Genomic DNA, 12,789 nt, shown 5'->3' on the forward strand with positions numbered 1-12,789 from the left:
TACAGTAAAGGGCACATGCGTCATGACTAAATGTGCAGCGTTCCAACCATCCTGATTCTGAATTTGTCGTACCCGACTCTGATCTTGAGCATGCCGCTGAACAGCTCTGGGTTGTTGGAGATAATCCATCCGATGTGAATGACCAGCTCCTGCTGCAGCACGGCCTCCCGCTCCCCACCCTGAGGGGAGCACCTGCTGTAGATGATGCCCTGGATCACCCCCGGCGACAGTGGGTTGGAGATCACCTCTTCCTCTTGCCCGAATAGGCCGAGGGTCACCTAGCAATCCCAGACAATAACACACACACACACACAGTTAGAAAGTTCTCTGTTGCACGTGTGTGAAAAGTGTGTTCATGCATAGCACGGCATGTGCACACACAGTACTTGCGCACGCAGTACTTTCTCCAAGGTGCAATTACTACAAAGTATCTTTGTTCCATATCTCTAAAATTGGCCTCTTCTCCCAGAAACACATAAAAGAAAAGATAAATCTCAAGATTACTCTTTTGTATTTTGTTTCTTCTGAAAGGCATCTCATGAAAATTACACCTAACCAATCTTCCAGATGGGTGAGAAACACTTTTATCCTTGCCTTCAGCTGATTAAACCCAGCACTCTGGAGCTGTATCCTTCATCTTTACATCTCAACTGATTGTAACTGAGCAAAGAAGAGCCTGGAGCTGGAAATGAAGTCTGGAAATGACCACGGGGGGGGGGAGATACATTGTCGGACTATTGACGAGAAATATAAACAAAACAGAATAGACCTAAAAGAGGTGGCGCCTCATCTTCCGTTATTGTAAGCAGAGGAACACAGCCGTCTTAAATCTTAAATCAGCTTTTCCAATCATGTCGAGAGGAGCGATCCCTGCGGTAAGCAATCTATATGCAGATTCACACCTTGAGCTACTTCAGCATGATGAAATGCTTAAAACTGTTCAGAAGGGTAAAAAAACGAGGCGCGATAACTGTCACTCTCGAGGGGAGACTAATCTCTGAGTAACACTCGACGGGAAATGACGCACTGAACCTCGTCCAGAGCGAGGGAGCGGCACCAGACCGATTCACAGGGTCACGGTACATCACGGCGTGCGCCGAGACACGTGGACGCGGCGGCGCCCATTAGGAGTCCACGCTGGTCGCACTACAGCTGTGATGCGCACACACAGGAGCTGAGCTGTGAGGAGCAATGTGAGCGTGCAGCTAGCCACAGGAACTCATTAGCCCATCATCATATATTACCAATCACATTTATTTTAATCAGTGAACATTAGAACCATTGTCCCGACATGGCATTTCCCCCAAATAAGCCCACATCATTTGTACAGAAGGGATGGTGACGGTAAACTACTCGGGCCCTGCGCTCTGTGTGAACACTTACCTGCTTGCCATGCACTAACACACTAGTAATACTGGGCGCAAGGCTGTCCACCAGCTTAGTTAAGAGACTGGCAGCAAGACGGACAACAGACCTAGTGGGCGAAAAGACACAAGAACATTCTTGACATCATGACAGATAACTAACAGGTTGAGCTTTAGAAGACCACATCTTTTTCTTCTTTTTTTTTTTTCAAGGCTAAGGATCCACTCCCTTCAGTAGAATCCGTATTCTATATTTTTTACGTGACTTTCAACTTGTAATCAAATGTTATTATTTGCCTTGTAAAACACGGAATATGTGGAGTCCAGTGGCCAAATAAAGTACCACAACTCAAACATCAGGCATTATTAGAAATAAATAGATATTTCACGAACAAGATGCAAAGGCATCTTGTTCGTGCATCTTGTCCCCAGGCGCCATTGACAGGTGCTTCCTTTTCTTATGATAGCAGTTTAATGCCTCATTTCAAATCTAAATCCAATTATCATCGAAACAACAGAATTAAATTAAATAAATAATAAATGTGGCGCAAACAATTTTTTAATCAAACCTATCAAATATATAATGAATGGGTCCCAATCCTAATTAATTTATGGGATTTAGTGATTGACTGCTTTCCATTGAAATATTAAAATGTTCACTAATTTCTCAGTTCGTTATTCGCAAGACTCACTATGGCCTTCAAACTGCCTCCTCATGCCTGCAAGAATTATTGTGGGGAAAAGCAACACAGATGAACATCCCCAACATGGTCGCCCACAGCCACGGTTGCCATAGACACGCATGGAGTGGAAGCCATCCTCACAGAAGTAATGAAATCATTTTCATTAAGTGAGTGATGAATACAATCAGCACAAACTCCTCTATTAATTTGCTATTATGTGCAACTCTTTTTGGTGTGTGTGTGTGCGTTGTTCAGTTCCTGTGAAGCCACATCTTGAGCATGAAGAATAGAAACGTAACAACGCCTTAATGTTTAGAAGGCCTGATGTGGTGTCGATCTCCTGATGCTTTGTTGGGGAACCTATTTCAAGCTTCACTTCCTGCCCATGTTAGGTAAATGAGAAAGTAAATTAAACTCAAGTATTGATGGCATTTCCCAGCAGGTTGGAATCCAGCCTCCAGGCTTTTCTTGTATTGCTGTATGGCATAATCTCATTTCTCTCTGACATACATTCATAAAACCAGCATATAATAAAAGCTGTCGTGTCGGTCACATTGAATGCACTTATCGTAAGTCGCTTTGGATAAAAGCTTCAGCTAAATGAATGTGATGTAATGTTACGTAACAAATTCAAAATCGGCACACGTTAAAAAAATCAAACCACGGGAAGTATTTGGTCAGTTCTCGGTGAGTGAGGCCAGCGGTATACCACAAACAAAATGCTCTCTGCAGCTTTGTGATCAAAGATCAAAGAGAGGAAGATATTTAGTTTGACTGGAACGAAGGGTTAATCACACTTATCCTGAATATTCAAGCTGGGGTCATCCAGAAGTAACTGGAATACCTCCTCTAGGCGTAGTGACACAGCAGGAACGCTTTTACCAGCGAGCAAGACAGACCCAATACAATTATGATCTACATGTTGGTAGAGCTGACAATATGGGACATGATACATTGGCTCTAGTATTACTTTGTTGTGACCAATGTGCGAATGGTGTCTGCTCCCAAAGCAACAATCGGGCTCCTCCACCGCGCACATTGATGAAACAGCGAGTGCAAAGGCCCTCACACGACGAATGGGCAAATCCCATTTCATTCGGCGTATACAGCTGGCCTTATTGCAGGAGCAGAGACGAGGGTCCGGCCTCTGTGGCGGTTAATGCAACGGGAAGCAAACACCGGCGACAAGCTCCTGAACACACCGGAGTCCAAAGGGCCTGCCAGCTCGGCCAAACTCACGGCTGTGCGAATGTGAGCCACCGCATTGTGCTAAACTCGGTGGTTTTAGCCAGAATTTAAGCACGGTGATAAGACGTGAGCCTGCTACTGCGTCACAGGGGGACTCACGGGCTATTAAATATCACAGTGAGAAGTCAGATTTCACTTATTAAGACCTTATTGAGAGTAAAACTCAGGAACGAGCTTTAGCTTTACACAAAGAAACGACTGAATAATGCTGAGTACAGTCAGTATTAACTGTTTCTTTGAAGTTTTTTGTTTGTTTACACCTTTACAAATTGTTATTCATTACTTCCCGGAAATGTGTGCTACCCACTTAAGGCAGCTTATGTCTCTATTTATACTCATTTACATAATAAAAGAGTAGAAATCAAAGACTTTGTGAAATATTTCAGTCAACACATCTGGAATATTGTAAATTCGTAAAGCACTGACTTAGTTGGTGATGAGGATTGGCTGACCCTCACACAGCTCTCAAGTTAGACAGCTAGCTAGCCAGCTGACTGGGAGAAAACATGCAGAGTCTTCAGTCCATCTCTTCCTGGACATTACCTGCTTCCCATGCACCAGTATTGTGGTGATGTGAGGAGCTATAGAGCTGGCGAACTTCTTGATAATGGCAGCAGCGTGACGCACTGCCATCCTACAGTTCAGCCAGATTAAAATGTTCACAGGAGACGGGGGGACACAACAGGTGTGGAGATATTTGGTTAAAGGGAGCGCAACAAATAACATAAGGGAAAATAATGTTCCAACATAAATCACCCTTTTAATTCCCACTAAATGATTCAACATAACGGAACATTAAATGTACTGGATGTCACCTCCTTAGAAGGCATCACTCTGAATGCATCTTTAGGTAACAATCTTTATGTTTGGACCCCATAATGACTCACGGCAATGTAAGGCCAAGAAATGAACAGACTGGAAGGCAGCAACCAGAGTATTTGTTGCCCTAAGCATTTGTGTGTGTGTGTGTGTGTGTGTGTGAATATCAGACCAAAGCTTTCTGCTGCCGGCTCTTCTGTAGATTCTCTCCAGTTCATCCATCAGGTTCTCTGGAATCACAAATATGTTTGTGTTTGGACATTTTTTTAAAAAGACCATAAAGACATATACATTCATATCTAAATCTATCCTACATCTCTCAAAGTTACCACACACTCAACAGCCTCCTTAAGACCTGTGCCTGATTACAGGACTGATGAAGGCCCCAACAACGGTTTTACAGGAATAACATGAACACACTTCTGACACGATTTCCTTTAATGAGGAGATCTGCTGTTCTGTTTCAGTACAACATGTGACTAGTTCTTTAAGATGCTCACCAACTCTGAGTGTGTGTGTGTGTGTGTGTGTGTGTGTGTGTGTGCTTACCATCTTTTGCAAGGAAGTCTGGTCCTTCTCTCCTCAGAAGGATGACTGCAAGCTGAGCCTGACTGGCCAAGCAGTTGCAGTCCTGGGAAATGAGAGACACACACACACACACACACACACACACACACACACACACACACAGAGGGTAGATGGGCCTGGTTACGCATACAAACACAAAAACAAGCTCAGATAACTTTATTGCACACAGCTGCTGCTCACTACTGTTCACAAGTCACATTGAAACTTTTATTGTCAGACCAAATAGTTTTCTGCCATTTTGCAATTGTGGTAATAATTGTCATTTGAATTTGATAGCAGCCTTAATGTGCCTAAACATGGAAGAGGGAGCACCTTTAAGCATGTCAGAAGATAATTGGGTTAGAGGGTTAGCTTGAAATGCTAAGTGTTTATTAGCTTTGGTAGCTTCAATATGGCCAACAACATGCTAAAAGAAATAATTAATAACAGATGTGGGTTTTCAGACTTTAGGTCTGTCTTCTATCATGCAGTTCTCATCGACACAACCAATCACAATGGCAGAAGGCGTGGGCAGGGGTTTGGATTCTTTAGACACGTATGAAATATGAAGAACATGTTTTAACATATTTACAAGATGCTATAATGACAGGTGGCGAAGTGAGCGTTGGCAAGAGTGGGCTGTGTCAACAGGGGGAAACAATGAGGACACAGAGGTTATTTTCCTAAATAATGAGGCAACCCAGGTGGAAGTGGATTTAAGAGTCGCTTACCCCGACTGAAAAGAAACCTGGGGTTGTGTTGGTTAATGAGAAGATGTTTGAAGTAATATGAAGTTTGACATATTTCTGCATGTTTGACTAGAAGTCTTTTCCTCCAAAGTTTCTAATGGAGGTTCTTCTAGACTGCAGTCCTAACCACAGCTACCTCCCACTGTTTATCTGGGGATGTATTACAGTTTTTCTCCCTCAGTTGACACACAACAAAATGTACCGAAGCACACAATTCGGAACATTTGAAGCTCACGTGTTAACCAGAAGACACAATACCACTGTTTTCACCCACATAGAAATTCTAGAGAAACCAGAACTGACATGGTAAGGATTGCCACAAAAGAATACTTTAGTTCTGCTGTGAGCTGGACGATTAACTCACGTGGAACTTCTGGATGATCTCATGGGTGGGCTTCTGCAGCCACTCCTCCACGGTGATCTCTGGCTGCTGCTCCAGCTCGGAGGCGTTGGGTGTGCTCATCTGTCTCTTCACCTTGGAGTGCTTAGGCAGCTCCAGCTCCTCAAAGCTCTTAAACTCTGGGATCCTAGACACACGCACGCACACACACTAATTGTAAGAAGGTGGCAGATCCACAAGCAGTTGCTTTCATCTCGCTTGAAAACATTTCACAATTAAAATCAACAAACAAAACGCGGCTGCCGTCGTTCCTTTGGCATTTTGTTAACTATTCATTAAATGGATTTCTTGATGCTGAAAACATTTGAAATAGAGTCTACACGTCTACACTGTACACCTCAGATTGCATGCATGTCAGATTAAAATTGTACGTCTCATAAAGAGCTTTTTTTTTTTTTTAATATCCCGCCAAGCAGGAAGCTCTTACTCTGCCTCATTGACACGCAGGAAGTCCAACTGCTCCACCACCGCTCCAGATATCAGGGTCTAGTCGGTCGATGAGAAACAAAGGACATATCAATGACTTTCAAAATGAGTATTGAATCTAGCTACAAACGATTGCACCGTAATATAGGAAATCAGATACAGGAGGAGAGAAAGCTCTGTACATCTCAGGGAGGAGGTTTGTCGGGGGAGGAGGTTCAATCTTTAGAATTTCTTTCAAACGTGTGTGGGAGCGGTAACAAGTTAGTGTCTAAGATTGTGAAAGTTTGAAAGCGAAGCAGTGTGGGAGCAAAGAGCGCAGTTCAATGCGACCTGCTCCTGTGGTCTAAATGTGATATTAGCCGTTTCCAACTGAACCCAACTCAACAAAACTAAATAAGAGGCAAAGGAGAGGAGCAATCCTGCTCCCCATAACAATGAGGGGATGAAGAGGAGAAGTGTTTCAAAGTGGTTGGAGTTAGCTGTGACGTGAATAGCAAACAGGCAAAAAGGGGAAGGAAGAACTTTAGAGCAAAAGAAGAGACGGATCATATGAGGAAGTCTCAGATGAACTCCACAGACTCAGAGGGAGAGGAAGTAGGGTTGGAAAATATAATTACAGAGCTACCATGGCCTTGTTTTGGTTTTTGCTTGATTGTGTGAACATCCAAAACAAATAACATCTGCCATGAAAAATAAGAACTAGCTGCAGTAAAATGTTTACAGCTAATTGTAAATTCACGAATGCTGTTTTAATGTGACATATGTCAAAGTTTTACTTTGTTTAAATCGGAATATACTGATGTTCTGGCCACTCGGGAAGTTGCTTATTTGCTCATCTAGCAGGACATATTTGCATTATTTTTTTTATGGTTATGTCTGCGTATACCTGAAGAATGGAAGTCTAATATTCACGACCCGTTTATCTCTGTTTTTGGTCTCCACGAACTCCTGAGGTAAATGTCTCTCTTTAGCTGCTAAATGCATCACCATAGTACAAAGGCCTTTTAATGCTTCTCGTTCAACACGACCTCTAATCTGTGAATTCACCATTTCTTTTCCTCCCCTCAAACCGTCCAAGCTCAATTCAGTTTCACCTTTTCCCACCCTCCCAAATAATTAATATGACAGGCCAAAGTCATAACACAGATAAAAGGTAATACTATTGAAAGGAGGGACTTCTGAGAACAAATTTTCTTTCCAGAAGAAAAGAGATGAAGCCCTGCATCTGTAATATTAATTCATGGTATATTTTAGAGGTGGCAGTGATATCTGTTGTAAATGAGCCAACAGAAGAGAGCAGGTGGCATAATACACCGTCACAATATACAATGAATCAAAAGTGTACTAACAATAATGTTGACATTGATTCAATAGTGTGACAATTTCAAAACCTAACACAATTTATCCTCCCAATAAAATGTGACCAGTGAGACATTTGACTGTTGACATTTGACTGACCCCTGCTTTGTTAAACAGAGAACAAATAAAGACATTAAAGATGATGGACACACGAGCAGAAAGCACTGTGTGGGTGCAATTTGGACGGCAAATCATTTCTTTGAAAAATGCTGTCAAACATTAAATAGATTAAAAACCAATTCCCTGGTGGGTAGGAAGTGTTAAAGGGTTTACTGAGCTGGTAAAGCGAACAAACAGTGCTTTACTAAACCCTATCACGCAGCTGTAAATACAATCAGTCAAACTCAAGTCTGTTTGGAGATCAGTGGAACCCATTTCCTGTTTACTTGGTAACAGATGGGCTACAAACCTTTTTGTTGATAAAAGAAAAATGGTTTGGACTTAGTTTAAACTGCTCATGATGTTCACTCCCATCGTATGTATGCCCTGGAAGTTCTGCAGCATTAATTGTTTTTTTATATCAAATAATCATTCTTTTCAAAGGGACTCCACACAAGGCCTTATTTTATTATAATTGTAATCATATTTATTTTATTGCTCAAATACCTAATTCGCTTAGATTCTGTGGCGATCATCAGCCATGCTAGTATTTTAAAAATGTTATTATTAGGGAAAGCTTGCAACTATTGACGGTTAACATGTCCAATAATCCTTCAGAAGGAAATCCCTTAAAATGTGCATTCCTAAGACAAAGAGTGATTGAGATGACCAAATTAAATAATCGATACCAAAATGAATAAGTCTATTTCAAACCTGTAGTCTGTCGACATGAACTTTGACCCCTCCGATGTTGCCCTTTTTGAACGAGGCCAGCATGTCCAGGACTGGGTTGAAGCGGCTCCCCCTGGTGACACAGAGGTTAGACTTACTCAGTTTGGTTTTTCCTACAGTCCACAGTAGAGCGAATTTTCAATTCAGTTTATTTTGTATAGCCCAATATCACAAATTACAAATTATCCTCAGAGGGCTTTACAATCTGTACACATACAACATCCCTGTCCCAGGACCTCACATCGGATCAGGAAAAACTCCCCAAAAATAACCTTTTACAGGGAAAAAAGGGAAGAAACGTTCAGGAGAGCAACGGAGGAGGATCCCTCTCCCCGGATGGACAGAACAATAGATGTCATGTGTACAGAATGAACAGCATTTACAAAGTTACATAAACACATTACATGAATATGACAATATTCGCGAATCAGTCTCATTCTGAGTCTAAACATCTATGTTAACCAATACAAACAGAACACCCGTGTTAAACACATCAGCCTGAAATCATCATAGATGAGTTGGTTTTTCTCAATAAATCAGCACATTTCACCCAGACCGCCACGGCCGTTCCCTTCCATACAGGACATCGTCCCGATCAATAGCGAACTAATGACTATTGAGTTGCTTCTTTGAGAACCCACTGACTCATTCCAGATACCGCAGTGTGGCTGTTTCAGCGCTTGTAGCACATTTAACATATATGGCTTTCTGGATAATGGTCAACACTGCTGTGATCAGCCCACCAGTCAGGCCACAGTGATACAAATGAGAAACATTATCGCCCAATCAGCGAGCAAATACAGTTTGCACCGTGCCGCCGTGAAGATAAATAGCAGTACATGTGGGAGGGAAGAGAGGTAAAGTGGGAGGGAGGGAGCAATGTCGGACTGAGGTGACTGTAAGTGTTGCGAGCGTGAGCCGCTATCAGAGAGAAAAAGAGAGATGGAGGGTGATGTAGTGTATGGGTCGATAGGTGGAGGAGGAACGCTGTGAGAGAGCTATCAAAAGACAGGAGGACATTAAAGAAATGATAAAAGAGCTATTATGAAGTGTGTGAATTACTTGATGTTATCCTCGCGGATGAGAACCAGGAAGAGTGGACGTCCCTGCATCTTCCAGCACTGTTTGATGAACTGCAGGGTGTTCTGCACACGCACACGCACACACACACACACGCACACACACAGACACACAGATTGGCGCTGGTCCAAAGATGTCAGGCTTCCACAGACATGAGCAGAAACTGAATCAGTGCCAAGTTCAACCTCATCAACTGTCAAAGTTTAGGTTGTAAGTTTTTGATAATGAAGATTAATTCATGTTCAAGATATGCAAACTTAACTGGAGTTTACAAGGATTTGACATTCAAAATACAAATAATGCAGTTATATGAGATTGATATCAAAATCTAAATAAGTCAAAATCCACTATTTCTAAGTTTGACTGTTGCAATCAAATTCAAATTATGTCTGTTTTGTTTCAGTTTTTCCCTCCATATTCTATGACCAAAAGGTCCTCGGTAGGAATTGAATGGGGAGTTAGAGGAGCACATGGCACGCAACCTCAGCTGAACGTTGGTTTAAAGACCTTCTTCACAAGTTGGAAGCTGGAAGCTGTTCCACTACTGCACGATATCAATTAGTGACAAAAATGAACAAAAGGTAAACGCAAACTCAACCATCAGTCAAACAATCTAGTACTCAAATTGGGCCAGTACTCAGGGGAATATTTGATTTCAGCTCAAAATCAGCTGATTTCTATTTTTATTTTTGTACAAATGTCGCGCTGCATCCCTTTAGACCCCACGAGCTAAACACTTCTCGGTTATTTAAGTTCTTCTGAGCACGTACCAAGTGGTTGGCTGTGGCGCCGTAACGGCAACAGTACGCTCCATGAGTGTGACCCCGACTTACCTTAATGTCATCAATCAGCAGCATGACGTCCTGGGACAAGTAGAAGTCACTTAGATCAAACACTATTGGATAGCACACCACCGTCTTGCCCAGGATCCGATAAATCTGGAGGGAGGCGAACACACACTCACACACACACACATACACCACACACACACACACCACACACACACACATATACCACACACACACACACACACTGTTGCATGAGAAGACGGATGGCTCGCGAGTCGCCACGTATACATTATTCTGGCCAGCGTATAAAACAAGCCATCAATCGTAAAATAGAGGACGCACAGACGCCACACATCCACTCCTGATAACGCGCACATAGAAAGCCCCCTTCTCGCACATACAGATTGCCACACACACACTCACCCTTACAGACACACACTGATGATGACAATGCCCTGTGGCAGTCTACTCTTCCCTATGAATGTCCCATTATAAAACTGCCTTAGCAATGTGCTGGGAGCAATGATTCATTTGTTTGGTAATGCTTTTGTTTGAGGAAGCTGCTGTGGCTCAACTTATTTGGTGACCTTCATTTGGAAGAAACTACAAACAATATCACACACACACACACACACACTCACACAGGCACCGAAAATGCGCACACACGCACAGACTTGCCGACAGCTTAGCATATTAAAATAATCTATTCAGCATTCACTGATGCATACTGTAAGTTTGACGAAGAGAGAAACTCTTGGAACTGAATATTTTCTTTTGACTCCTCAGAGCTCTGGGATACGTATGCAAATCAACATGTGGGAGGTGCGTTCGTGGTGACCCATGACCTTCGCAGCACACGTATGCCCATATGGAAGCGGTATAAAAATCCATACCTTGCAGGTCCCGATGCAGCCCACCGGCCTCTCTGGACGCCCACTCAACCCCAGCTTTTTATTGACGGCTAGGAACCGGTATGCCTGCAGAGAGAAAGAAACAACCCTCAAACCCTCGTCAGCAAACACGACACACACGCACATCGCACACGCTCTCAACGGCTAACCTTTCTGTTTCCAGAGAGAATCTACATTTCATTTTTTTTGCCCCCGCACATTTTCCCTGCGAGATTAAAAATATCATATTCCTTTGGAAATGTCACGCCGTGCGGTGCCAGTCCACATCGTGATGAAAGTGCAGGTCCATCATCTGTCTGTTCCACTGAGATACTTCTGTTGTTGCAACTCATGAGCCTGAAATTACCACCATGTGGCAGGACCACCTACTGATATTTAGCTCTGTGTAAAGTTATGATGAGACGTGGCGGCAGCTTAAAGGTCTCGGTGCTGCGATGAGCAGCGTGCTTAGTGGACCCGAGCACACCCGTGTGCACCGGAGCTGAAAACACTGTTTGCAGAGGCCCAAAAGAGGAGACCTAGCTGAGTCCTCATTAGAATAACTATAATGCATGCTGTCTGATTCCACTTGAGCCACTTAAAATATATGCACTGCTAAAAATGACAAATCCATCGTAAATATTAGCTGGTGGTAATTGACCCTTCACTAAGCCCCACCTGCCATACTTTCCATTCCAGCTCGGCCCATGCGCAGTGTGCAGTGATAATGGTGGTAGGTTGATTACATTTTGATACAATAGGTCTTCAATTTCACACTGAGGGCTCCAGCTGATTAAAAACACAGAGAAATAAAGAAATACAATTGCTCCTTTATTGCAGGGAAAAGCTAGTGTCGTTTTATAGCGAGAGCTAAGAAAACGTTGGCCTGCAGGGACGCTCACAGAAACACATGCTCGGACAAGCAGCACATGTGTGCTCTATTGTTTGTATTTTCCAATAATCTATTTCATTTCTACAAGAGGAAAGGCTTACTGAGGATGAGGACTGACTGGAGTGTAAACCTTCCTAAAGGACACGGTGGCTCTTCTTCCTCTAAACTCTGACACATTAGCATTGGATTTCCATGCAGGGGATGTGCCAGACCCAACAGTTCTTCTCTCATCTGCCTCTTTGCTATGCCGCAATAAATCCCCCCCCCCTTCGACAGGTTAAAAGATCTCCCAGCTGACATACATAATTTAAGATTTAAAAAACATCTCAAATTGATGTTTTATTTTGTCTTGGGAACAGGTGTTTTCTACCTGGTCGATGCATAAAATGTCCACACATTATAAGTCAGAAGTCCGCTCTCAAGTGTAGAGAAACTTCACGAGCGGAGAAGAGTTAACATCAGTAGAGGCGAAGAGAGAGCTCAACTCCAAGAGGGTTTGGATGAGGACGACGGGCTCAGAGTAGCTGAGCTCAAGTTTCACACCTAATTAGTGGACTGAAATTATGCGGTGTCAGTAAAGCCGGGGGGAAAAAGGTACAATTCCCCCACAGGTTGAATTTAAATTTGTGGGGGCTGACTCAGCTCAAACCTCAACACTTGCCCGTACCGACCATTTGGTTTTACTTTATTTAA

General features: G+C 42.9%; 1 protein-coding gene across 3 annotated transcripts in view; it reads right to left on the bottom strand.

Moving 5' to 3' along the window:
- Positions 1–12,789, bottom strand: part of phkb (phosphorylase kinase, beta) — an 85,050-nt gene that overhangs the window by 3,641 nt on the left and 68,620 nt on the right. For 2 of the 3 annotated variants that reach the window (XM_034560668.1, XM_034560678.1), the window contains 10 exons: positions 11,208–11,291; positions 10,360–10,464; positions 9,509–9,591; positions 8,429–8,519; positions 6,258–6,316; positions 5,795–5,957; positions 4,664–4,745; positions 4,287–4,344; positions 1,384–1,474; positions 73–278 (listed from right to left, as the gene is read on the bottom strand). In XM_034560668.1, the coding sequence (XP_034416559.1) occupies positions 73–278; positions 1,384–1,474; positions 4,287–4,344; positions 4,664–4,745; positions 5,795–5,957; positions 6,258–6,316; positions 8,429–8,519; positions 9,509–9,591; positions 10,360–10,464; positions 11,208–11,291 (1,022 nt within the window). Of the gene's footprint in view, positions 1–72; positions 279–1,383; positions 1,475–3,838; positions 3,930–4,286; positions 4,345–4,663; positions 4,746–5,794; positions 5,958–6,257; positions 6,317–8,428; positions 8,520–9,508; positions 9,592–10,359; positions 10,465–11,207; positions 11,292–12,789 lie in introns of all 3 variants that reach the window. The other variant, XM_034560684.1, reaches the window with a different exon arrangement.

Source organism: Cyclopterus lumpus, chromosome 3 (assembly GCF_009769545.1).
Source record: "Cyclopterus lumpus isolate fCycLum1 chromosome 3, fCycLum1.pri, whole genome shotgun sequence".
NCBI lineage: Eukaryota > Metazoa > Chordata > Actinopteri > Perciformes > Cyclopteridae > Cyclopterus > Cyclopterus lumpus.